The sequence below is a fragment of the Geotrypetes seraphini genome, chromosome 4 (assembly GCF_902459505.1).
Source record: "Geotrypetes seraphini chromosome 4, aGeoSer1.1, whole genome shotgun sequence".
Lineage (NCBI taxonomy): Eukaryota > Metazoa > Chordata > Amphibia > Gymnophiona > Dermophiidae > Geotrypetes > Geotrypetes seraphini.
In genome coordinates, this window is record NC_047087.1 from 204,549,841 (window position 1) to 204,577,652 (window position 27,812).

Consider the following 27,812-nt stretch of genomic DNA (forward strand, 5'->3'; position numbering starts at 1 on the left):
GTAAGAAAGTTTATCATCGATAATAACCCCAAGTATCTTCAATGATGATACTAGGTTTATAGGTATGTTGTCAATTAAAAATGGAGCCGATAGTTTTAACCCCTGTTTAGTTGGGAAGAGTAGTGCTTTCGTCTTAGTTATGTTTAGAGCTAGTCTGTTATGTATAAGCCAATTTTTGATTTTTTCAAGTTTCTGGTTGATTAAATGTATTTCATTAGTGTTTTCAGGGTTGATGGGATGAATCAATTGAATGTCGTCTGCGTAAGCATAGGTGGTAAAGCCTATAGACTGACCTAGACTTAGTAAAGGAGCAAGAAAGATATTAAAAAGTAAAGGAGACAAAATAGAACCCTGAGGAATGCCATAATCGTGTGAGAAAGAATTGGAGATTGAATTATTAAAGTGAACCAATTAGATAGATAGGTGACCAATTAGATAGAAAGGAAGTAAACTACTGTAAAGTTAGATCACAGACGCCTATGGTTTTTAATCTATCTAGGAGTAGAGAATGATCAATAGTGTCAAATGCAGCTGAAAGGTCGAGAGAAAAGAGTATGACAGTTATGATGATCTAAATGGTAATTAATATTAGTAGTTAGGCCTATTAATGAATATTCGGTGTTATGATTTTTCCTAAAACCGGTTTGATGATGTGCATGTTCCCAGAGACAATTCTGAGCAGAATTGCAGAGCAGAGTTGCAGTACATGTGTATATTTTATAAAATACATATATAGAAAGCATGCATAGATTTATACTACCTGCAGCATAGGTATGAATTTGTGTACTATTGGGGCTGGTTCTGGATGCCTGTTCTATGTTTAATGTGCACATATTGAATTGTACATTAATTCATCAGTGATGGGAAGAAGTGCAAAAGTGGCATTGTGAGACTTAAAAGTGAAGGGGAGGGATATGTAGAATCTGATAAAGAAAAGGCTGAGGGCCAGATTCTCAAAACTTTAATGCCATCGCTAAACTGTTTACAAATGCATTTTAGCAATGGATTATCAAAACGGATAATCTCTTATCAATAGCGAGCTTTCTAGCAGTCTCCGTCAATGACATGCAAATGGGCCCTTCAACTCTGAAATGAGCCCTCTGGTGGATTCTTAAAAAATGCCGGGCCATTTTCTAAAAGCAGCATCGGGTTTTGGTAACAAAAATAAGTGACTGGTCCAGGGGTGCTGGTCAGTGTCGGAGACTGCTAGAAAGCCTGTGTTTGTGAGACAGCGGGAGAGATGCCCATTTCCTAATGGAGGCAGAATGTGATGTGTAGAGTTTTATTATTAGTTAAATTTGATACACTTGACCTCTGAGATTTATTGTGCATTAATGTAGGATAAAGAGAGACAAGTTGTTGAAAGGTACAAAACTTGCCATTGATTACAAGCTGATTCAGGACCAAATTTCACATACATTTCTCCCTCTGTATTCTCGGGGAATGTGAGCGGACCATAGATGCGAATATGGAAAAACCGCTAATTACTTTTTAAATGTTATTTGCGGTTTTTAGAAAAAGCCTTCTGTTTTTATTATTGGAATCGCGAATAACTTTTCTACAGCGATTTCTGGGCAAGCAGGCAAGCAGTGATTTCTGGGCAAGCATGCTGGGAAGAAGCCTTTATCTTTATGGATGCTGGGAAGCAGCGTTTTTCTCAGTGCACATTAGCAAGCATGGAAGCAGCGAATTTGTGGGAGAAAGCATGGTAGCAGCAATTTTCAGAGTGAATGGTAAGTGATATACTTTTTTATCGGTACAATAAAAGGAAAAAGAACTTTAATGATGTAATTTTGGGGGGCGGAGTCAGCTTCCAAAAAATCACAAATAAGCGAATCCACAGATACGGAAACCGTGGATAAGGAGGGAGAAATGTACTTGCCATTTTTCCAAAAAGAAATCTACCTTTGTGTTTAAGCTTTAAGTTATTCCAGATACATTTGTCAGTCAGAATATAAAGAAATATCAGCTATTTTATCAAGAGAGAGAGAATAGCAGATTGAGTAGCTTGGATTAAATAAAAAAAAATTTGTATTCAGAAGGAATGTACATTCTTCCTAGCTTATTCAGTGGAATAGGGGAACAGATTGTAATTTCTACTTCTAGCCATGAGGGGAGTTCAGGAAGTGGGAGAATGCATTATACCAAAAAGCTCCATAATGGGCCAGAGATGCTAAATGAAAAAAAAATCTGGTAAGTTTAATAACTCCATTCATTTTTTGAAGATTTCTGTTTTTGTAGAGAGAAGCAACATTTTTGCCTCTCCAAACAAACTCCAAATCTTGCAGTCAATCCAAAGATAAAAAGATTTTTGACAGAGATGGTAACATCACGAGAATATAATTAATTTGGGGAACGAGGGTCATTTTAATTGTGGATATTATTCCCCACTAAGTTAGGTTTAATGGAGACCATTTTGATAAGATGTGAGTGACAATATCTTTAGTTTTAGTAATGTTTAAATTTAAAATCTGGTTGGGGTTCTTATTGAGAATTCCCAAATATTTTAAAATATGAGGAGCCCATGCAAAATTTAAGTGGCTGAGCTCAAAGGATTAAATTAAATTAAATTATTAAGGGATATGATCTCCAATTTTTCCTGAAAATTGTGAATAATTGGGAGGCTAGTTATATAAAAGCTAGTAGTGTTTAAAGAGGATTTTTAATAAAAAGTAAGACGCTGTTTCTTTTGCTGAAACCCGGGGTGATACAGATTGGAGAAGGATTTTTTCTTCACTACCCATGTAAATGCATTGTTAGGTACCATTCTTTAAAATATGTTTTTTTAAAGCGACTGGAAAATGGAGGAGCAACCACCATTACTCGGGGATTAGATATATTTGCTCCTCATCTAGCAAAGGATAGTTATTTTTATTTATTAATATAATCTTAGTTTAAGTATTACTCAATAATTCTTGGATTCAGTTATGAGGACTTGAGTGAGATTAATATGGATGTAATAGTTAAAGATTATTCTTTTGCTTTGTTTTCTTTATAAGCTTAATTGTGATTCCTATTATCATTTTTGTGTGTTAATCACACTATCTATACAAGATTTTTATGCTAGGAAGAAATTAAATAAATAATTTTTTTTAAAAAAAGTAAGATATCTGCTAATTTAAATTGACAGTGTTTGGAGTAGATGCCTTGAATTTTAAAGGGATTGACGTATTGCATAAAGGATGGTTCCAAAACTAGATTGATTGAGAGGGGAAGAGGACCCTCTTGATGAGTTCCACATTTTAGTGCAATATCATTAGTGAGAGAATAACTGATTGCATAGAAACATGATGGTAGATAAGACAGATAACTTATCTAATCTGCTTATATGCATCCTCCTCTTTCTTGAATTCTGACAGTCTTTGTCTCTACCACCTCTACCTGGAGACTATGCCATGCACCTACCACCCTTTCTGTAAAAAAGTATTTCCTTAGATTTCTTCCGAACCTATCACCTCTTAACTTCATCCTATGCTATCTCCCAGCGCTTCGTTTCAAATGAGAGAGACTCGCCTCGTGTGCATTTATGCCACTTAGGCATGTAAACATTTCGTATCATATTTACCTTTTCCCGCATTTCCTCCACAATTTACATATTAAGATCTTTAAGTTTGTCCCCGTACATCTTATGACAAAGACCACTGACCATTTTAGTAGCCTTTCTTTGGACCAACTGCATCCTATTTATATCTTTTTGAAGATGCGGTCTCAAGAATTGTACATAATACTCTAAATGAAGTCTCACCAGAGTCTTATACAGGGGCATCAATACTTCCTTTTTCCTACTGGCCATACCGCTCCCTATGCACACTAGTATCGTTTTAGCTTTCATAGTTGCTTTTTCAACCTTGTTTGACCACTTTAAGATCATCAAGAAAGGTTCGAGGGGTGATCTGGGAAACTACAGACTGGTGAGTCTGACCTCGGTACCGGGAAAGATAGTAGAGGCGCTGATAAAGGACCGCATCATTGAGCACCTTGACAGACACGATCTGATGAGGACCAGCCAGCATGGCTTCAGCAGAGGAAGATCTTGCTTGATGAACTTGCTGCACTTCTTCAAGGGAGTAAATAGACGGATAGACAAGGGTGACCTGGTTGACATTGTATATCTGGATTTTCAGAAGGCTTTTGACAAGGTTCCGCATGAACGACTACTTCGCAAAATTGCGAGCCATGGAATCAAGGGTGAAATACGTGGATTAAAAATTGGCTGGCGGATAGGAAATAGAGAATGGGAGTAAATGGACAATACTCGGACTGGAAAAGTGTCACTAGTGGAGTGCCGCAGGGTTCAATGCTTGGACCCGTGCTCTTCAACATATTTATAAACCATCTGGAAATTGGTTCAATGAGTGAGGTGATTATAAATGTGCAGACGATACGAAGTTATTCAGAGTACTGAAGATGCAGAAGGATTACGAAGATCTGCAACGTGACATAAACATGCTTGGGGTGGTACTTGGAGAGACCCCCCAGGAAAGTGACTTGGGAATACTGGTAGACAAGTCAATTAAGCCTTCCACGCAATGCGCGGCGGCGGTGATAAGGGCAAACAGAATGCTAGGAATGATTAAGAAGGGGATCAAGAACAGTGGTTTAGTAAAAAGGGGGGTTAGTTAATCTGCACCATTTATAAAATTGTTCTTCTATATTACTGTGTACCTTTCATTAATCTACAATAAAGAAACTAAGACTCAAAATCATTTGCAGTGATGTTTAGCCATATGTCTATTTTTATAGCTTATTTTTGATCTTTAATATAATTAGTAAAGTACTTTCAATTGCTTTGTCTACCTTGTTAGAACTACTGGAAATATTGTTAGGGGTCTCATATGGAAAGATTAGTAAGGGTTTTTTGTTTGTTTGTTTTTCCCCTGACTTATCTAATGTAAATGGACACACACACAATACAAGTGCATTGTGTATCACTAATCATTTAGAAAAGTAGAGATTCATATAAATTTGCAAACATGTTTGTAGCATATATCTTCTCCTCTTCTCACACTTGTACCTTTTCTCTTGTAGGATATTCTGAATAATATTGACTCATGTGATTTGGAAGATGATGACCTCATGTTGGATGTGGACCTCCCTGAAGACATACCTTATGATAATGGTTTGTATAACAATTAAAAACAGCTAGTAAACTTATCCTAGTACTTGAATATTGGCAATTTAACTGTTATTTCAACTGAAGCTTTCACATATAACACAGATATTTATATATTGTCTCCTAGAGTCCTAAACTAAATAAATGAGACCAAATAACTCTTGAATTTTATTTTGATGTGAAGCAAATATGCTGTATATACTTGAATATAAGCTGAGATTTTTGGGCCAAAAATAGGGGTCTCATATTTGGGTCATTGCCCACCTCCCCCCCCCCTCCTGGACTTGTTGCAGTCCTCTGCCAGCCTGCTGTATGACCTGGTAGCCTGGGACAGGAGGGATCCCTCCTGTCCCGATGGACTCTGACAATTTTTTTACCTCCTTTCTGCCTCCCCCCCCCACTTATCTTTTTGAATCACTGGTGGTCCACGAGAGTTTGTGGTAGCCATTCAGGGAGTGGCTCAAGGCTGGGCCAGTAGCGCAAAAAGCTCACTCCTGCCTGGTACACCGCTGGAACGCGAGAACTCGAGGCAGACATTCAGTGAGGGGTTTAGCGTGAGACAGGAACGTAGAAAGCTCACTCCTGCCCAATGATATGCCATCTGTCCGTATGAAAGAATTGCAGACAGTTCAGAACTCAGTAGCTAGGATTTTGATGGGGACATCCCGTTTTGAACATATTTCAATTTTAGTATAATATTTCTTTATTGGGCAAATGCAACAACATACAAAACAACAATAAGCAAAAAACACATCTGCTAGTCCAAATCAGTCTCCGAGACCAGGCAAACGAACAACGCAATACAAAACAATAATACAATAATGATGAGCAGATGGGAAGAGGTCAGAACGTGCCCAATACAAAATTTTACAATAACCTGCAGCAAACCACAAACAGAAAACCAAACCTCCAACCCTCCCAACTCCCCCCTCCCCTACCCAGACCCATTTTGCTTCCTTGTGCAATTTTAAAATTTTGAAATTTGTTCAGCAGGTGATCTATGACACTTTACCTGATTATCTATTAAAGTGTTTGATACTGCATAGGCTGCCAAGATCATTGAGAATGGAAAATTGTGTACTTTTGTATGTGTGTAAAAAGGAAGACGTAAGATATGTTATCCCAGGACAAGCAGGCAGCATATTCTCACTGAAGGGTGATGTCACCGACGGAGCCCCGGTACGGACCACTTTAAAATTGCATTGCCACTTTAAGAGTTTAGAAAGTTTGCGATAGCCCGCACTGCGCAAGCGCGAGTGCCTTCCCGCCCGACATAGGTGTGCGGTTCCTTCAGTTTCTTAGTTTCCGCAGAGCTAAGAAGTTGCTTATCAACAATCGTTGATATGTTTTCGCTGCTTTCCCGCTCACACGGCATTTTTTCCTGACTTTTCTGTCAGTTTTCTTTTTCCTTTTGTTTTAAGTAAAAAAAAAAAAAAAAAAAAATATATATATATATATATTTTTTTTTTTAACTTTTTCACTTTTGTGGTGAGGCCTGTTTCACGCCCCAAGCCTCTACTTTTGATTTTGCCAAGGCCATTTTTCCATCCATGTCCCGTCTGCAAACGGGTTTTAAAATGTGCGAACGGTGTACTCATCCTATTTTTCTCACGGACCCGCATCGCTGGTGCTTCCAGTGTTTGGGGCCAGACCAGAGGACTGATTCGTGCATCCATTGTTCTCTTCAGAAGAGGAACCTCAAAAACCGGCAAATTCAACAACGTTTGCTTTTCGGGTCCGGTATGGAGGGAAATTCGACACTGGCTCCGACATCAGAGTCCACGCCGAAGTTGACGTCATATCACTCAACATCGCTGGAAAGCACCTATGTGTCGCAACCAGTGGGTAAGCCGGCTAAGAAGCCTTCCCTCACCCCTTCGGGCCCTCAGGTCACTACAGCAGTGAGCAAAGTCCTGCAGACTTTGAGGCGCCCTAAGAAACGCTCGGCTCCAATTGAGATGAGTGCCTCGTCATTGGCCTCCATCTCTGGAGCGGCACCAAAGGTACCGGCGAAAAAGCCAATGGTACTGGTGCAGACTCTTCAGCAGCAAATTGAAGAAGTGCTGCGAGTCCAGTTATGGAAGCAATTGCAAATCTTACTCCCTGTCATGGCGACACTGGCTCCACTGGCCTTTGTTGGCATTGACCCTTGGTCCTCCGGTGCCAGTCCGGTCTGAGCCTTTGTTATCGGCATCGACTCTTCCGGCACCGGTGTCTACTGTCTTGGCACCAGAACGAAAGCCTTCATTGGTGCAGACACGCTTTGTTCAAGGTTCAATGTCGGATGTAGTTTTGACATCGTTCTTCACACACATCTCCTGAGACAATGTCTGTCAAATCGGGTAAATCTTCAAAAAGATGAAACATCTTGACCCATCGACATCCAATTCTCGACGTTGTCTTCCACCGATACGGGACTCGGATCTATGGGAAGATTCTGAAGAGCCTGTTCTGACTGATGATGATGAGGCCTCTTTTAATGAAGATCCTTCTTCTCAAGAGCCTACTCGCAAACCAGATCGGACTTCTTTTTCAAAGTTTTTGAGAGAAATGTCAGAGACTTTCTAAACCTCTGAAGGCTGATTCAAAGAAATCTAAAGCATTTTTGGATGCATTGGATTATGAGCAGCCACCTAAGAAGTTTCTTAAACTCCCTCTTCATGACATTCTAAGGGAGACTTTTTATTATTAAATCTTTATTGATTTTCAATTTAAATTCAAGCTTAACAGTCATAATAACATAAAATCATAAAGTTAATTTTACATCCAATAAAGAAAACATTTAACTATTTATGCTCAAGTCCTCATTCTAGATCCAAGTTTTAGAAATAGCGAAAAAATTAAAGAAAACAAGAAAAAATAAAAATTTATAGCAAGATGCTAAAAGCTGTAGCACTGAAAATGAGATCTCATAATTTTATATAGGGTTCAAGATATTCCTCCATCCAGACGAGACATTGCCACAAAAGTTGTCAATTGAGATGGTTCAAAGAATACATACTTAACAGAGCGGTAACACACTATACATTTACATGGATGTCTCAAATAAATGGTAGCTCCCAAAGATGTAACCCCAGATTTCAGAAGAAGAAATTCACGGCGACGCTTCTGTGTCTCCCTTGTAAGATCAGGACACATCTGTACTTTACAACCAAGAAAAACTTTTTGTCTATTTTTAAAGTAAAGTCTTAATAACCATGTTTTATCTAGCGGAAGTGCCGCAGTTATAATCAGGGTTGCTGGTAATGCTAAGTCCTTATCAGACGTCTCTAATAATTCTGAAACATTTAAAGTTTGTTGAACCAATTCTTTTTGCTGGTCTACAGAAGCTTTCATCGGTAAATAATAAACACGTGAAAATGGTGGTAACATTTCCTCTGATACTTCTAAAATTTCCACTAAATATCTCTTAAGCATTTCTCTAGGATTTACCATCTCAAGTTTAGGAAAATTAATTAACCTTAAATTATTACTACGAGAATTGTTCTCAAGCATTTCAACTTTCCTTCTCAAGTTGGTATTATCCTTAATCAGAGTCTCTTGAAGTTGTTTAGATGTGAAGATTTCCTTTTCAATTTTCTGTATAGATGCATTTGAGTTAGTCAATTCTTTTCTTAAATCATTCAGTTATTTTGTATGTTTTGTAATTTTTCCTTCCAAGTATTGAAATTTAGGGGTAGTAGACTTTGCAAAACCAGCAATTAGGTCCCATAAGGAATCTAATGTTACCACTGCAGGTTTAACCAGAGAAATTGAAGTTTGTAAGATAGAGTGCTCACCATTCTGTGGGTATTCTTCAGGGCCTGCCTCCTGGATATCGCCCCCTTGTAAAGTTGAATTATCTCCAGGCATATTCGTTAGGGCTCCTTGACTATGAGCCCCTACCTCCAAACCTTCTCCCGGATCCAATCTTACCTCTGAGGGAGAAAACACCATGGACTCCGGGGTTTCCCCACCCCTGGGAGAGCTGGTGACCTGAGGGTGTGGGGACGGCGCCCTTGCATCGGGGCTCAGCGTGACATCGTGCCCTAGAGGAACAGCAACGGGTTCGCCTCCCTGTGTCCTCAGCAGGCCGCCATCCGACGCCCGAGAGACCTCCTATATTCGCCTCAGGAGTTGCTCTATGTTGCCAAGAGGGGGAACTTCGGGGTGCCGTGAGGCAGCAGCAGCAGCGTTCCGGCCTCTTCTCTTAGGCATGCTTGTAAGTATCCACAAAGCCCGTTCAGGGCTGGAGGCAAAGAAAATTTCTTAGGTTGAGGGACAAACCCGACGCGAACAGCTCAGTGCATCTAGCTTGAAGCAGCCATCTTGGATCCTTTCAGGGAGACTTTTTATAAAAATCTTGAAACTCCTTTGACCATCCCTGGGGCTCCTCGTAAGCTTGATTCCCTTTATAGGGTGGTGTCCATTCCGGGTTTTGACAAGCCTCAGCTCCCTCATGAATCTCTTCTGGTGGAGTCTACACTTAAAAATTTTGCAGGGGCCAGTGTCTATGCTTCTGTCCCTCCTGGCAGAGAGGGAAAGATAATGGGCCACTTTGGCAAGCGTTTATTTAAAAATGCTATGCTTGCCAACTGGTCCAGCAATTATGCTTTCCATTTTTTTAATTTTTTTAAACAAGTACTCACCTTACAGAAATATTTACCTGAGCGTAAAGTACCTCTTTTTCAACAGTACATTTCTAGTGTGCTACAACTGCAAAAATTTCTAGTACACTCTATGACATTTTTGAGCTCACCTCTCGAGCTGCAGCCATGTCTGTGGCTATGCAGCGTTTAGCCTGGCTTAGGGTGTCAGAGCAGGATGTCAACCACCAAGATCGTCTGGTCAATGCTCCTTGTTTGGGCGATGAACTTTTTGGCGATTCTTTAGATTCCACTACCCAAAAGTTGTCAGCTCATGAAACCAGGTGGGACACTTTGGTTAAGAACAAGAAAGTCTCCACCTGTGCGTCCTTTCAGACCTCAGTCTTCATATCGGCGTCGTTTTGCTGCTAGGCCTCTGCACCCAACTCAATCTCAACCTTGCAGACAAAGGCAACAAAAGCAGCAACAACCACGCCAACAGAAACAGGCCGCACCAGCTAAATCTGCACAGCCTTTTTGACCGGTTTCTCCGGAGCATAGCCAGTCTTATCATTTCTCAACCTTTACCTCAGCCTATCGGAGGTCGTCTTCAGTTGTTTATCAGTCGTTGGGAATTCATCACATCAGATCTTTGGGTCCTCATCATCATTTGTCAGGGTTACTCTCTAAATCTCCAGACTCTTCCACCAGACAGCCCTCCAAGAGAGTCTGCTTTGGACCCTGTACAGTCCTCCCTTCTTCAGGAGGTGCAATCCCTTCTTCTGCTGAATGCCATCGAGTAAGTTCCCCTCGATCAGTAGGGCTGGGGATTCTACTCCCGTTACTTCTTAGTCCCCAAGAGGACTGAGACCCATCCTGGATCTCAGAGCTCTCAACAAATTTCTAGTCAAGGAGAAATTCAGGATGTTGTCACATGCTCTGCTTTATCCTCTCCTCAATCAAAACGACTGGCTATGCTCCATAGACCTCAAAGAAGCCTACACGCATATCCCAATTCATCCAGCTTCCCAGAAGTACCTTCGGTTTCAGATCAGTCATTGTCATTACCAATACAAGGTTCTTCCTTTCGGTCTGGCATTGTTTCTCAGAGTATACATGAAGTGCCTGATTGTAGTGGCCGAATCTTTTCGGTGACATGGCCTCCGTGTCTTTCCTTACCTGGACGACTGGTTGATCAAGGCTTTTTCATCTCAGGAAGTGGTTCAAGAAACATCTCAGACCATTTCTTTTCTTCAAATTCTGGGATTCGAAGTCAACTTCCCCAAATTGCATCTCATTCCAACTCAACATCTTCAGAATCATCAGGGAAGGTTACTCTTCACTTCCTTCAGGTTCCACCAGATCTTCCCCCAAGAGAGTATCCTTCCAATCTGTTACAGGCCACCCTTCTTCTTCAGGAAACTTGAGCTCTCCTTCATCTCCGTGCCATCGAGGAAGTTCCTCTGTAACAGCAGAACACGGGATTTTACTCCCGTTACTTCCTTATCCCAAAGAAGATGGGCGATTTGCGACCTATATTGTATCTCAGAAATCTCAACAAATTTCTTGTCAGAGAAAAATTTCGGAAGCTGTCTCTAGTTTCTTTGTATCCCCTTCTGGATCACAATGATTGGTTATGCTCTCTGGATCTCAAAGTGGTTTACATTCACACAGATTTTGGGTGGGAAATCATCATTTTCAATACAGAATGCTACCTTTCGGCCTAGCATCATCTACCAGAGTTTTCACCAAGTGCCTAGTAGTAGCTCTGCGCAGCCATGGTCTCCAGGTTTTCTCGTACTTGGACGACTGGCTCAATAAAGATTCAATATCTCAGGGGGTTATTGTAGCGATCCAATGGACTATTTCATTCCTCCAGCATTTGGGGTGCAAAATAAATTTTCCAAAATCACAGCTACAGCCCTCTTAAAACCTACAGTTCATTGGAGCTGTACTGGACAATATGCAACTCAGAGCATTCCTTCCTCAATGTCAGGATTCTCTCATTCACCTTTGCATCAAAGTGTCATTCCTAACTTCACTCTCAGCGAGACACATGATGGTTCTCCTAGGTTACATGGCCTCTACAGTTCACGTGACTCCTTTTGCCAGACTTCACCTCAAAATTCCTCAGTGGACCCTGGCATCTCACTGGACGCAGGCTTCTGATCCACTCTCTCAGCACATTACAGTGACTCCTTCGTTGAGACAGTCTCTCCACTGGTGGATGCTCTCTTCCAATCTCTCCAGAGATTTACTGTTTCAAATGCCCCCTCATCAAAAGGTCCTCACGACAGATTCCTCTACCTACGCTTGGGGGGCTCATCTCGATGGTCTCCGTACTCAAGGGCATTGGTCCAATACAGATTGTCGGAGCCACATAAATCTGTTGGAACTCGGAATGATTTTCAATGCTCTCAAAGCTTTTCAACATCATCTTCACGATCAAGTAGTTCTCATTCGTACAGACAACCAAGTAGCCAGGCACTATGTTAACAAGCAGGGAGGAACAGGATCCCTCCCTCTTTGCCAGGAAGCTCAGAAAGTTTGGAATTGGGCAGTTCTTCACAATGTCTTTCTGAATGCAGTCTACATTCAAGGAGAGAAAAACATTTTGGCGACAAATTGAGTCGTCTTCTACAACCTCACGAATGGACGCTCAATTCATCGCTTCTCCATCACATTTTTTGTCAGTGGGGAACTCCTCAAATAGATCTCTTTGTGTCTCCCCACAACAACAAGCTGTCTCATTTTGCTCCAGGATATACTCTCCTCACTGCCTGGAGGCAGATGCTTTTCTTCTGGAATGGATGAGCAAATACTGTATGCTTTTCCTCCATTCCCTCTCAGTCTCAAGGCACTCGTCAAACTCAAAAACGAACATGCCACCATGATTCTCAAAGCTACTCGATGGCCCAGGCAACCTTGGTCCTCCCTTCTACTTCAACTCAGCAGCAAGGAACCACTACTTCTACCAGTTTTTCCGCGTCTGTTTACACAGGGTCAAGGTTCTCTACTTCATCACAATCTGCAGTATCTGACAGCTTTGTACCTTTCAACGTAACTGCTAACCTAAAATTCTCTCAATCTGTCCAAGACATTTTAGAGGCTTCCAGGAAGCCTATCACCAGGCAATGTTACAGCCAGAAATGGACTAGATTTTTGCTTGGTGTGATCTTCATCACAAGTAGCCTCAGTATACTCCTTGTCTCTTGTTCTTGATTACCTCTTTCATTTATCTCAATCAGACCTCAAATCAACATCCATTCAAGTACATCTCAGTGCCATTGCTGCTTTCCATAAGCCATAGAAGGAAAACCCCTCTCAGCGCATCCTGTGGTTTCCAGATTTATGAAAGGACTTTCCAATATCAAACCACCTCCAGTGGTTTGGGATCTCAATGTTGTTCTTGCTCAGTTGATGAAGCCTCCTTTTGAACCAATGTCTTCGGCTCATCTGAAATATCTCACTTGGAAAGTGATTTTTTTCATTGCTCTCATGTCCGCTCACAGAGTCAGTGAGCTACAAGCTTTAGTAGTGGACCTACCTTTCACAGTATTCCGCCTCCTTACTCTTTCTAAATTCTTACCAAAAGTTGTTTCAGAATTTCATCTCAATCAATCCATTGTACTTCCAGTTTTTTCCAAAGCTTCATTCTCCTCCAGTTTCCAAGAGAACCATCTTCAACTGGTTGGCTGCGTGAATCTCTTTCTGCTATGCTCAGGCTGGATTGCATCTAGAGCAGGGGTAGGGAACTCCAGTCCTTGAGAGCCGTATTCCAGTCAGGTTTTCAGGATTTCCTCAATGAATATGCATTGAAAGCAGTGCATGCAAATAGATCTCATGCATATTCATTGGGGAAATCCTGAAAACCCGTTTGGAATACGGCTCTCGAGGACCGGAGTTCCCTACCCCTGATCTAGAGGGTCGAGTCACAGCCCATAAAGTTAGAGCCATGGTGACATCTGTAGCTTTCTTTAGATTTCTCTTTGTTCTCGTCACGGGAAATCCAGATAACGCCCGGCATGTGCAGGCTGCGGTTCATAGATTGCTGGATCTGACAGCGATGTACCCAGGTCCACAAGATGACTTGGGCTCAGAGATACTCGATGTTTCTTATTCCAACAAAAGGCTCCGAAGATTGGAGGCCTTTTCTGGAACTCGAGTCCATGCTTACCTTTCTGCATGTACCCCGTTTCCAGATGGGAACAGTGTGTTCAGTTTTGGCAGTTTTGGCGGCGGCCCTCCTTCCAGTGGAGGCCACCCTCCTCCCTTAGCCCCCCCCTCCCTGGTACCTTTAAGTCAGGAGCAGAAGGGATGCCACAGTCTGCAATGCGGGCCTTAGGCCCCCTCCCCGGTGCATCATCTAATGCATGGGCAGGGGCCTAAGGCCCTGATTGGCTCAAATACCTCAAGCCCCTCCCCTTGGACAGGGTTTTAAGCGTCTGAGCCAATCAGTGACTCCCTTAGGCTCCCTCTGTATCCCTGGGAGGTGGGGGTAGGGGTGGGGGAGAGGAATCATCCCCCAAAGTGGCAGTGGTCCTGATCCATGAATCCCCCAAAGCAGTAGTGGTCCTGAGTCATGAAACCACCTCCCTTCCTCAAGTCACGAAGCAGTAGAAATGGCGGCAGTCCTGAGCCGCGAACCCCCACCTCCCTCCTGACCCAACGCACCATTGCCTCAGCAGTCTTGCACTGCAAATCCTCCTCCATCCCTCCCTCAGGCCCTGAAGCAGTAGAAGTGGCAGCAGACCTGAACCGAAAACCCCCCTCCCTCCTGCCCTAAAGCACCAGCATGGCAATGGTTCTGAGTCGCAAACCTCCCTCCCTCAAGCCCCAAAGCAGCAGAAGCAGCGGCAGTCCTGAGCCGCGAACCCCCTCGCTCCCTTCCTTAACCAAAGCAGCAGCCAGTTGGCTGGAGGCTGTGCTCAAAACAGGCTACTTATGGCCAGCCCTGGCAAGGCCTATCCTTTGGAAATGCTGCCTCCTGCTGACTGGCTGTGCTTCGGTTAAGGAAGGGAACGAGGGAGTTTGCAGCTCAGGACTACCGCCTGCTTCTGCTGCTTCATGGCTTGAGGGGGGTTTGCAGCTCAGGACAGCTGCCACGCTGGTGCTTCAGGGAGGGAGGGAATTGAGATCTGGCAACTCTTAGGTAGTCAGAAAAACAGTTATCCGGGATCTACCAATCCCCATGGGTGCTGGATAACTGAGATTCTACTGTTTATGCTTTCCACTTTGCTATGCTGTGCACTAGGATTAGACTCTCTGATCTTGTACTTAACGCTCCCTCTCTGATTGTTTCACAATCTAAGAAGCTACCTTTTTTGGAGCTGCTTTTACATCCTAACCACTGTTCTTCCTCATTACAGCTTTTTTGGGTTTTTAAGCATTTTTTAATAAATAAAATTCCAAGATTCTTTGTTTCATGTGCTGTCTTGACTAGATTGTAAGCTCTATTGGCAGGGATTCTCTCTTGTAGTTGTTTATGCAGGGTTGCATATATCTAGTCAGTGGCAGTACAGAAATGATAAATAACTTTATTCTGTACCGCCATAGTCAGATGACTTCTAGGCGGTTCACATTGAAGAGGGCTGGACAATCAGCGAATTACAGAAAGCAAATGGTGAAGGTACAGCATATTACACGAGGAATAGACAGAAGGAAAAATAAATTTAGTGTGGCTTCTGATTAGGAGATGAATCGGTCAAACAGTATGGTTTTAATTACTTTCCGAAAGGCGCCATAGGTCAGCCTGGCTCTATTGATGTAGTTACCCCAGCCATGACTGCTGTTAGCTTGCTTGGAACATGAAAGATCCGTCCAAAAAGGATTTGTATTTACAGCCGGTGATCCTTGGGTATGCAAATGTGTAGTAGCTAAGTGGTTTAAGTGGGTGATTTTAAATGCAATAATTTTAAATGCAAATTCTTGTCTTGCATTTTTCTCCTAATTCTTCCTGGCTTTTTTTCTTTTTCTTTTCTGTTTTCTGTATTTTCTTGCTTGTAGCTTGCGATTCTCTCAAGAGCCTTTAGGCAATCTTATGTTTGAGTTAACTGAAACTTACCATTGTACTCCTTCGGCCTACTGTAAATTTCCCTCCTCCCATTCTGTGGTTGGGTGGTGCTTATATTTATAGATGCAGCCCTAGTTCAGCAGCTATGCAAGTGGTTAGCAATAATGATTGTCACAGGATAAAACTAGGCCCACTTCCCAGCAGTACACAGGCTGGGAATTCAGTAGGAAGGAAGGTCTGGTTATTTACGTCTTGTGTGGAAGTTCAGCCTATTCGTATTAAGGATGACCTAATGTTTTCCTTGTATAAACTTTTCTGATTTGAGAGTCTGAAAATGTGAAGGAAAACATTTCTTTCAGGTAAGTGAAGTGAAAATCTTTGTTCTTTTTATCTCATTACCGTGACTAGCACAATAAAATATATTCTCTTTTGGCTTTTAGTTTAGTAGTTATGTAAGAAGTTGGCAGATATGTGAGAGACTTGAATAGAAAGCACAGCTTTCCTGTTTATCTCTCAGAAACTAGTGCTTTAGAGTAATTTTTTTCTGTATGGTTTGCTGAAAAAACAAGCAACATCATAGCGATTCATTATGTTCATTTATTTTGAAACTGAAACTATTTAAGTTTGATTGGAAGTATGAGAGCTACTAGTTGAATATTAGAAAATGCTGCCCTGATGGAATGTATTTGACTTTTTGTTTTTATTATCTGTGGGTGCTAGTTTCATGAATTTAGCAAGAACATATTCTGACTTAACATAATATGAGGAAAGGATTTGTAAAATATTTTCCACAGTGGTTTTATTGAAAATTTTTCAAATGATTGCAATAGCTTTAATTTTTGTGACATTCTTCCTACCCTATTAGCTCTAGAATAGATTGAGGCTGTTCCTTAAGTTCTTAGTTCTAAAAAGTTAGATGCAGTTTATTATAAAGATTTCATCCCATAGCTTTTTTTATTTTTTCCATTATGACAGTTCTTGCTGACACCTGGTAATATTGATTGGTGAATGGGTGCCCCTCTCCACTCTGCTGTCACCTGATCCCAGCAAATTTCCCACATCTCTATCCTTTGTTTTAGCATGCTCTTTCCTCGAACCCTCCAATCTACCACATGTATGCTTGGCCTTTTCTAGTCTGTCCTGAGCCATACCTGTTAGTTTGACTATTAAATTTGACGGGGAGGGATAAGGGGGAGAAGAAGGATAGTAGGAAGATTAGAATGGATGCAGAATAGGGTGCACAAACATTAGTACTTTTCCACTCATATTGATCCAGATTAGCTGGGAAGAGGGAATGGCACTTTTTTTTTTTCTCACCTTACTCTCAAATGTTCTTTCTCTCTCTCTCCCTTCTCCCACAAACCCTTCCGGTTTCCCAGACCTGGCTCATGCATGTTGTCTTTTCTGTTGACAAGCAGGATTGGCAACTTTGCATGTTACCAGAGCAGAATATCTCTTACAGCACTCAGAACAAAAGTGTAAAGTTCTGAGCATGCACAGTGCTTCCCAAGTGACAATCTTCACTCTTGTTTTTTTCCAATTTAGAGTTCTGACTTGACATCAGTGTAATAGAAAGATCCAGAATGTTTATATACATTGTAGATGCCTTATCTGTCTGTGCAGACCAGGGGTGCCCACACTTTTTGGGCTTGCGAGCTACTTTTAAAATGACCAAGTCAAAATGATCTACCAACAATAAAATTTTAAAAAAACACAAAGCACACTGTACGCTGAGAAAATGTTAATTATCATTCCTATTCCGGGTTTTTTTCAAAGAGGTCAAGGCAGATGACTCTATGCACTGTCACCTCTGTCAACAACCATACAAAAATAGGCAAATATACCCCCCTCCTTTTTTACTAAACCACAATAGCAGTTTTTAGCACAGGGAGAGGCGCTGAATGCCCTGCGCTTCTCTCGACACTCATAGGCTCCCTGTGCTAAAAACCGCTATTGTGGTTTAGTAAAAGGGGAGGGGGTATATTTGCCTATTTTTGTATGGTTGTTATTGAGGTGACAGTGCAAAATATAGACAGCAGATATAAATTCAGACACATTTTGATCACTAAATTGAAAATAAAATCATTTTTCCTACCTTGTTTGGTGATTTCATGAGTCTCTGGTTGCACTTTTTTCTTCTGATTATGCATCCAATCTTTCTTCCCTTCTTTCAGCCTTTATGCTTCCTCTCCTCCAGACCTCATTCCCTCCCCCAACTTTTTCTTCCTCTCTCCCTGCCCTTTCTTTCTTCCTGCCTCCCTTTCTTTTTTCTCTCTTCATGCCCCCTTTCTTTTTTTTCTGTTTCCCTTCTTTCCTTCTGTCTCCCTGCTTCCCCCTTTCTTTCTTTCTCCCTACCCTCCACTAAGCCACTGCTACCACCATCGGGGAACAGGCCCCCAAGCCGCTGCCGCCGCTGCCATCGGGTAACAGGCCCCAAAGCCACTTCCCTGCGGGCCGACCAGTATTCCTCTCCCCAACATCAATTCTGCCGTCGGAGAGGAAGTTCCGCCCAGCCAGGCAGTGATTGGCTAGCCTGAACTTCTTCTCAGACGGCAGAATTGATGTCTGGGAGAGGAAGGCTGATCGGCTCGGTAGATCGTCAAGGCAATGTGAGTCTGATCGACTCACTTTGCCCTGGCGATCTACCGGTCGATCGCGATCGACCTATTGGGCACCCCTGGTGTAGACTATAATCGGGCTGAGTGCAAGTACTGCGGAAGGATGTTTCCATGAGCTCTTAGATATCATCTTGATTGGTGCAGGAGTTAATCTGAGAGATCCCTCCACATATTGATTGTAAAAGGGTGCTTACTTACCATCTACAATGAGCAGAAACTATCGGTGTATATAGTAGTTTATCCAAGGACAAGCAGTATATTCTCACATGTGGGTGGCGCAATCTAAGGAGTTCTGACATGAACAGTCAACAAGTACACTGTCACTTTAAAACTTGAAGACCGCTTGCACTGTTCCTACATGTGTTTTCCCGGCTGAAGGCAGCTTGCAGGACTATCAGTTCTCAGTTTTCCGTTGATCTGAGAAGCTGTTCCTTCGAGTTTCTCTCAGCATGTCAAACTAATGCATTTTTATTGTGCTTATGTTTTGAACATATATTTTGTATGCGTTTTTGTGCCTTCCCTTCTTTTTTATTTGGTTTAGAAAATTTTAATTTTTTCACCGTCTTTTGTTTTGAGCCTTCAGGCTCTCTTCAGCCTGTCTTCACACTAGGAATGTTGAACCTTTTTCGGTCTGCCATCTATAAGGGAGTGCTGAAAAGTTCTTAGCCCAACTAACTTCTTAAATACTGAGCATTATTTTGCCAGTATAGTTGAAAAGAGTATTAAGTTTTATTTTGCAAAGTTCCAGTTTGTACAATTATAATGCTATGTTTTGACATTGTTTCAGACCATTGATTGAACCATGTCAACAAAAAGTGTGGAACCCCATGCTGTCATGAAGTTCCTATTTCTGCAGAAGAAAACTCCAGAGGAAATCCATGAATGTATGATGCAAACATTGGGTGACAAATGCCCTTCATACTCAACAGTGAAGAAGTGGTGTGCAAACTTTCAGCATGGATATCTTGAGACTGAAGATGCAGCAAGACCTAAGAGGCCTCAAACTCTGTCAGCTCCTGAAATTGTTGACCATGTCCATGACCTGATTTTGACAGATCAGTGAATATTGGCTAAAACAATTGTTGAGACGTTACAGATATCCAGGGAACATGTTGGGTGTATAATCCATGAATAGCTGAGTATGCAGAAGCTGTCAGCCAGGCTGGTTCCCAAATGATTGAATGCTGATGAGAAATGATGTTTGAGGGACTCATGTTGATTTTGCAGTATTTTTAGTAAGCTGACTCTTTCCTACAGGATCTACCTCATCCATCCCTCAACGAACAAGATGATTTTATTGGTACATCTATTATACTATCTGAAACTATATCAGCCATCAAAGCCTTATCTCAAAACGCCTCCCAGGGCTGATGGTTTTTCTATAGAATTCTTCAAGGCTTTTTGTCTACCATTGGCTCCCGAATCTCATATCTCTGTTTAATCATGTCTGGCATAATCCTACTGACCAAGGAAGATTTGCTGAAGCGCTTGTGGTGGTCCTACCAAAACCTGGTAGAGATATGACTAAAGTAGGAAACTATAGGCCCATCTCCCTTCTCAATCTGGACTGCAAAATTCTTGCAAAATTCTCTTGTCTCACCTTATCCATCTGGATCAGGTTAGTTTTATGAAAGGCAGATACGTTGGAGACAAAGCTTGGATTTTTCATGATCTTATTTATTTAGCCCAAACTAGAAATAACGCAACCATTGCTATATCACTAGATGCCGAAAAGGCGTTTGATATGGTCGAATGGTCACACTTATATAAAACTTTATTATGGTTTGGCTTTGGTAAAAATTTTGTACAATGAGTCAAAGTCTTTTATACTTCTCCTATTTCTAGATCTAAAATCAATGATATTATCTCAGCAGATGTGCGACTGTCCAGAGGCATCAGGCTGGATTGTCCCCTATCTCCTCTTCTCTCATTGCTTTTGAGCCCCTGTTAATAGCAATTAGAACTTCAACAACAATTAAGGGATATTCCTTGTAGAGATCTACAATTTAAAACTCTTGCATATGCAGACGATCTGCTTATTTTCCTCACCGAACCAAATACTTTTATACCGTCACTACTTAATCTTCTATACCGTCACTTTCTCAATTCTTCTTAATTTCTGGTTACTGCATTAACTGGAGCAAAGCTGAAGCTATGCCAATGACTGATAAAACATTCCAATCTGACTTGGGCCCAGTTGATTTTAAATGGTCCCAAGATCACCTGAAATATCTGGGAATCTTGTTTCACAGACATAGAAATACGCTAATGAATCTAAACTTAAAAAAAGAACTAAAACTAAAGTTTCTACCTTAACCTCCAAATGGTTTCCGTATAATCTATCTTGGTGGGGTAGAATTGAAGCGGTTAAGATGACCATCTCCCATTATTAACTATATTTTAGGTATGCTTCCTAAACTTGCTACCCAGTCTTTCGACAAAGAACTTGATACTCCACTTTCCAAATTTATATGGTGTAACAAACCTCCTCGGATCACCCTTTCTATACTGAAAACTTCTAGAAAAAAATGGAGACATGGGCTCTACAGATTTTTATAAATAGCATCTTGCCATGCTGTTGAAGTATTTTACCTATCCAGTCCCTCTCAAATGCATTCCCTTCAAAAGAATCTTAAATCATTAATATCCTATGACACCATTATTACCAATCATGCTATCCAAATATTAGAAAAGGCTCTACCCAATCAGAGCAAAACATCTGTCAGCTCCTCTCTGGTATAACTCTAATATGCTTATTGATAATAAGCCAGTATCCTGGACTACATGGATACAGAAGGGTATTTGGTATCTTAAAACCATAATCTCAAATAACAATCTAATACCCTTCTCTAAATTGCAGAATCAGTATAATCTACCCTCTATAGATTTTTTTAAAATGGCTTCAACTAAAACATTGCTTAGTTAGCTTAAAATGGCAATTACACACTTTCATCTAAGTTCTTAGAACTTAGTCACATTGGTTTCATGCTGGGTCATACCACTTCTCTGTTCTATAGAATTTATATTGACTCTTCTCTGACCCTTACACAGCATATCAAATGCCTTTGGTCTTCCGAATCTAATTGGGTGAGTTCTGACAAGCAATGGTTAAACTTTCTCAAACATACCCTGTGGCCCACCATGTCCACAAGTCTTATGCAATCCTTATTTTTTCTCTTTTACAAGGCTTACTGGACCCCTAATAAATTACATAGAGCCCATTTAGCTGATTCCAATAAATGTTGACATTGCAATAGTCAATTAGCTAATCTTAAACATATGATATGCGATTGTCCACTAATTCATATGTTCTGGACCTCTGTTTGGAGAATCATTTGCAATATTTTACCTTTTTAGATCCCTTGCCCTGCCTGGTGCCCTGGACGTTTGGCAATCTAAATTACTAGATGCTCTCATAGCTATATCTCTACAGATGATTTTGTCACATTGAAAATCTGCTCACATATTAAATAGTTTCATAGTTTATTCAAATTTGATTAAATGTTTCTCCTGGAATTCAAAGCATTGTACAATAAAAATTTCAAATATGAGTAGAGAATAAACAACAAATAGTAAACATAAACCTAACAATACAGTGGTGGGCCACTGTAATGATGATTCATAACCTTGAATGTAAAGATAATTCTCTTATAAATAAAGGATATAAATCCATAAGAATGTGGTCCCCTCTTGATAATATTTCTTCCATTCCCCAAAATTACTATATATTCCAACTGTCTCGTTATTAATAATCTTTCATCATCTTATGTTGAATATATTGAATATAAATGTCAAGGGTCTCCTACTGAACTTATTAATCCCTTATTATGGCTTCATATAGTTGTTCTTATTTATTCATTATACATGGGTGCTTGTTGCTTCTTATCTTAAGAACATAAGAACATAAGAAGTTGCCTCCGCTGAGGCAGACCATAGGTCCATCCTGCTCAGCGGTCCGCTCCCGCGGCGGCCCATCAGGCCCATTGCCTGAGCAATGGTCTATACCTATCTATACCCCCCAATCCCTTTTTCTTCTAGGAATCTATCCAAACCTTCTTTGAAACCATTTAATGTTTTCTTGTCTACAACAGCCTCTGGAAGCGCGTTCCATGTGTCCACCACCCTCTGAGTGAAAAAGAACTTCCTAGCGTTTGTTCTAAACCTGTCCCCTTTCAATGTCTCCCAATGCCCCCTTGTGCTTGTGGTGCCCCTTAATTTGAAAAATCTGTCCCTGTCTACTTTTTCTATGCCCTTCAGGATCTTGAAGGTTTCTATCATGTCTCCTCTAAGTCTTCGCTTTTCCAGGGAGAAAAGTCCCAACTGCTTCAATCTGTCGGTATATGGGAGATTTTCCATTCCCTTTATCAGTTTGGTTGCTCTTCTTTGTACTCCCTCAAGTACCGCCATGTCTTTCTTGAGGTACGGCGACCAGTACTGGACACAGTACTCCAGATGCGGCCGTACCATTGCACGATACAGTGGCATGATGACTTCCTTCGTCCTGGTCGTAATACCCTTCTTAATGATACCCAGCATTCTGTTTGCTTTCCTAGAGGCTGTGGCGCATTGCGCCGATGCCTTCAGTGTTGCGTCTACCATCACTCCCAGGTCTCTCTCCAGGTTACTAACCCCTAGTGGTGTTCCCCCCATTTTGTATGTGAACATCGGGTTCTTTTTCCCCACGTGCATGACCTTGCATTTCCCCACATTGAAGCTCATCTGCCACTTTTCGGCCCACTTTTCCAGCTGCGTTAGATCCTTTTGGAGATCCTCGCAGTCTTCCTTGGTTTGAGCCCTGCTGTATAGTTTGGTGTCATCTGCAAATTTAATGACTTCACACTTAGTTCCCGCCTCTAGGTCATTCTGTATTCCTTTTTGTATCATATTTACTGTATGATGTATCTCTTCTGTTACCATAAAAATTTCAAGAAAAAAATTTAGAAAATTGAAATTGACATTCTCCAACTAGAGCTTCTTCTCCTTTTGAGAAACTCTCCTTTACCTATTTTATCAGGTAATTGGGAAAGGATCTCTCAGTCAAAATGGAGGCGGTTCCAAATTCAATGCAGAATTTCTAGAAACTTTGGACTATGATCATCCACCTAAGGAGATACTCAAACTGCCTTTGCATGGGATTTTGAGAGAAACACTTTCTATAAAAATTGGGAGTCTCAGCTCTCTCTGTTCCTGTGGCTCCCAGGAATTTGGACACACTATGTAAAATTAGATCATTACCAGGGTTTGATAATCCTCAATTCACTCATCAATCTTTGGTGGTGGAGTCTACTTGAAGAAATCTACTCCATCTAAGGGTTATGCCTCTGTTCCCCTTTGCCGTGAGGGACAGACTATGGATAGATTTGGCAGGCGATTATACCAAAACTCTGTTAGCTAATCATGCCATAAATTATAATCTATTTCTGTTGTTACCTGAAGTATCTCATCAAACAATTTCCTGGGTATCAAAAATATATCCCTTCTCACAAGATGAAAGGTTTCCAACATCTCTCGAAGTCTGCTTCTCTGAACAGTATATTCTGTTACATCCCTTCCAGATTCAGTACACTAGATGTTCAATTCCTTCCCGCAATCTGGAAGTTGCAGAAATCCAAACGCTTTTCTGAACTTGTACTTCTCTTACCTTAGAGAGTTAGAGCCCCCTACAGTTTCAATTTCTACAAGCAATCCATGCAGAAGTCTTTTGCTCTGCATCTTTTTCTTTTTATATCACTTAGTTTGTCTTTTTTGGTAGCTTGAGTGCCGTGAGATCCCTTTGCTGTGGTCCTCTGTTGGAGGAGAGGGTGCAGTCCTGCAGAGCCGGTCTGCTGCTTCACACTAAACCGTGATAGTGGTTTTTAGCACAGGGAGCTGCGCTGAATGCCCCTCGCTGCTCCTGACACTAAAAAACACTATTGTGGTTTAGTAAAAGGGGGCCATAGTGCAAAATATAGACAGCAGATATAAATTCTCAAAACGGACACATTTTGATCATTAAATTGAAAATAAAATTATTTTTCCTAACTTTTTGTCTGGTGATTTAATGAGTCTCTGGTTGCACTTCCTTTTTCTGTGAATCCAATATTTCTTTCTTTCTGTCTTTTTCTTTCTGCCCCCTCTCCTTTTCTTTCTGTCTGCCTTTCTTTCTCTCTCCCCCCTAACCCCCTCTTTATTTCTGTCTTTCTCTCTCCCCTTTGCCTGCCTGTCTTTCTTTCTCTCTTCCCCCCTGCATGCCTTTGTCTCTCTCTCCCTGCCCCCTCCAAGCCATCATGCCGATTTCTCCACTTCCCCAATTCTTTTTCTCTTTTCCTGCCGTCCCTCCCCTCCTCCCCTAAGCCACCACGCCGATTTCTCCCTGCTTCCCCGAGCCAGGCCTGGCGTGTACAAGCGCCGGGCCCACAAGCCTTCACCTCTGATGTCAATTCAGCGATTGACTAGCCCAGAACTTCCTCTCAGACGTCAGAATTGATGTCGAAGGTGAAGTCTTGTGGGTCCGGCGCTTGTACGCGCCTGGCCTGGCTCGGGGAGGAAGGAAGAACAAGATCACAAAGGCAATGCGGTCAACTCACCTTTGCGATCTACTGGTCGATTGCGATCGACCATTTGAGCAGCCCTACACTACGTCAACCGGCTCACCTTTATCCACATGTTTATTCACACCTTCAAAGAAGTCAAGCTAATTGGTGAAGCAAGATCTCCCTCTGCTGAACCTTATTTATTCATTCAATGTTCTATACCATTCTCCCAGGGGAGCTCAGAATGGTTTACATGAATTTATTCAGGTACTCAAGCATTTTTCCCCATCTGTCCCGGCGGGCTCACAATCTATCTAATATACCTGGGGCAAGTCTGACAAAGATGGCAAAACAAAGTTTACAAAGCATGGTAAAAATATAATAGGAGAGAAATATAATATGACAAAACATGGTAAGGTGAGACATAGCATGGCAATCGTAGTTCAGTAAAACATAGCCTCAAAATAGTACCTGGCAGGCCGCATGTGGCCCTCAGGCTGCAAGTTTGAGACCACTGAGCTAGAATGTACTGGTTTTTTTTTTTTTTACACATCTTTGGGTGGTGGGAGGGGGGTCTGTTACTACTGGAGGGAGTAAAGGGGGGGGGGGGTCATGCCTTAATCCCTCCAGTGGTCATCTGCTCACTTTGGGCACTTTTTATTTTAGCAATTAGACACTTTTAAAACAGGTTTAGCTCCAAACGTAAAAAAAAAAGACAAAAACAAAGCTTGGATGTTTTGTTAAAGGTTTGATTATGTCTCCGTAACGTCAAAGTCCTAACAGCCCTAGGCCTGCCCAAAACATACCTTAATATTCCCCCTTAAGATTTAGATGCACTGGAGACAAAACAACCAGAAAGACTTCTGGAAAGTCTGTTTTGAGGATGCCTACTTGGAAGTTTTGACTAGTAAGACATCTTAAGTGCAAGTTTATGCTTTCTTTGGACATTTATCTTTTTTGAAAATAAGCCCCTTTAGCACCAGCCTCACTTTTTGTTTGTTTCAAGTTTCTAATGAAGCAGCTGTTTTCAGTATGTTGTTAGTAGCTAATTAATTAATGGGTATTTGCCATGTTTACCTTACAGTTCGCAGTTCAAGTATGAGTCATTTTGAGAGACCAGACAGAAATGTCAGGCAACAGCAAACGGCACTGTGGAACAGGACAACTCATCGCTGGAGTGGAAAAGAACATTATCACCTAGGCAATACTGACCATTATCACCATGACAAAAACAATATGAATAGGTAGAGTCTAATTAATGTAATTAATATAATTAATGTTAGGAAACAAATTGTATTTTTTCAATATTGGATTTTGGAGAAATTGACTTTTCTAACTGAAAACTGTTGTCAGTATAATTTGCATGTTCCAAACTTCATGTGGCTTTTCTATCCTCTGTTGTATCTCAAATCCATGCTGTTTGTTTCTATCCAAATACAGCCTTTTTCTAATACTTTATTTGTCTAACTAGCAGAATTTGTCTAACTGTACCTATTTGTCAAACTAGCAGAAGTTTGATTTCCCCATTTCTCCAGACTGAAGCAGTAAGATTTATTTTACACTTTTGTATTATATTGTTTACCGTATTCTTCGCTCCATAAGACGCACCTGACCATAAAACGCACCCTAGATTTAGAGGAGGAAAACAAACAACAAAAAAAAACATTCTGAACCAAATTGTGTACTAATATATACCAGGCTCTGCACCCATCCCCCCTCACTCCCTGCCAGGCTCTGCACCCAACCCTATACTCCTTGCTAGGTTCTGCACCCTGTACTCCCCTGGTGGTCTAATGGTAGGCTAGTACAGGGCAGGTCTAAGGCAGACAGTCCCAGCCCCCGATACCTTTAAATTAATTCCCAGCCTCCCCTACCCCAGCCATCCCGCACCTTTAAATTTTGCTGGTCCAGTGGTGTATCGGCAGGAGTGCACTTTCCACGCTCCTGCCCCTCCCTCGCTGGACGACTGCTTCCTGAGTCCTCATGTTGGGGCTAGTGGCGCACAAGGCAAGAGCAAGCTTTTCGCGCTTCTGTCTGTGCCCGCACTGCTTCCTGAATGGCTGCCGTCAGTTCTCATGAGTCCCGTCTTATCTTTTTTCTTTGAGTACAAGCAGGATAGCAAGTTCTCACAGAAAGTTCCTCCAATTTTGTGAGTACTTTTGAGTCACTTAGTGGCCATTGCATGCCACTCTCCTGCTTTGTCCTGTAGGACCACCTCAGTCTTCATCTTTCTATGGACCTAGTAGACATTCATCACTGGAGCTTGTCTCAAGAAGACATTTCTTCACTAACATTTCTTATGCTTCTGTCACTGTTATACTGTACTTTTTCCTCTGTTAATGTTTTAGACTTTTCGACCTTTTCAAAATTTCTTTGGTTTAGAGCTAAGCTGTAGGCCTCTCTTTGAGGACTTTAGGCTCAGTCTGGAGTGTTTGTATTCAAAATAGTCATTTCACAGCCAACCAGTAGCTATAAAGAGTGTACCCAGTAAAGCAGGACCGTATTGGTTACAGATGCCCATAACTTGTTCTTGCAATGCTTGGAGCCTGACTGTGATCCCTCTTGATATCCAAGAGAGGTCTCTATGGTCCAGAAAAGCTGAACAACTATATTTTTGGCATTGAGAAGTACAGTCCATTGACTTTGGCATGGAAAGCATTGATGTCCATAGGTGCTTAAACTGCATAAAATACTGGGGATGTATTGTCGAGAAAGTGCAACATTCACCCTTGACTTCAAAAGGCCATTCCAAACTTGTGGGTTATGCCCATTTGCAGGCAGATAGCATCTGTGTGCATCTCTGTGATTGATTTTTATTTTTTTGGGTGTTCTCCTGGCCTTCCTTTGAAGTTGCAGTTGAGCTGAGGGGTAAAATTCTGTGTGAGCTCTTCAGGGTATATACCTGGTGATGCCAGGTCTCTTCCCTCCCTCCCTGCCAACACAACTACTTTCTCTGAGTGGAGAAATGTACTCAATATAACTGACTGTGAC

At 41.5% G+C, this 27,812-nt stretch overlaps 1 protein-coding gene across 9 annotated transcripts in view; it reads left to right on the forward strand.

Moving 5' to 3' along the window:
* CCSER2 (coiled-coil serine rich protein 2) overlaps positions 1-27,812 on the forward strand; it is a 296,048-nt gene that overhangs the window by 122,581 nt on the left and 145,655 nt on the right. For 8 of the 9 annotated variants that reach the window (XM_033940825.1, XM_033940821.1, XM_033940822.1 and 5 more), the window contains exons 4-5: positions 5,029-5,119; positions 25,906-26,065. In XM_033940825.1, the coding sequence (XP_033796716.1) occupies positions 5,029-5,119; positions 25,906-26,065 (251 nt within the window). Of the gene's footprint in view, positions 1-5,028; positions 5,120-15,897; positions 16,051-25,905; positions 26,066-27,812 lie in introns of those variants that run through there. The other variant, XM_033940830.1, reaches the window with a different exon arrangement.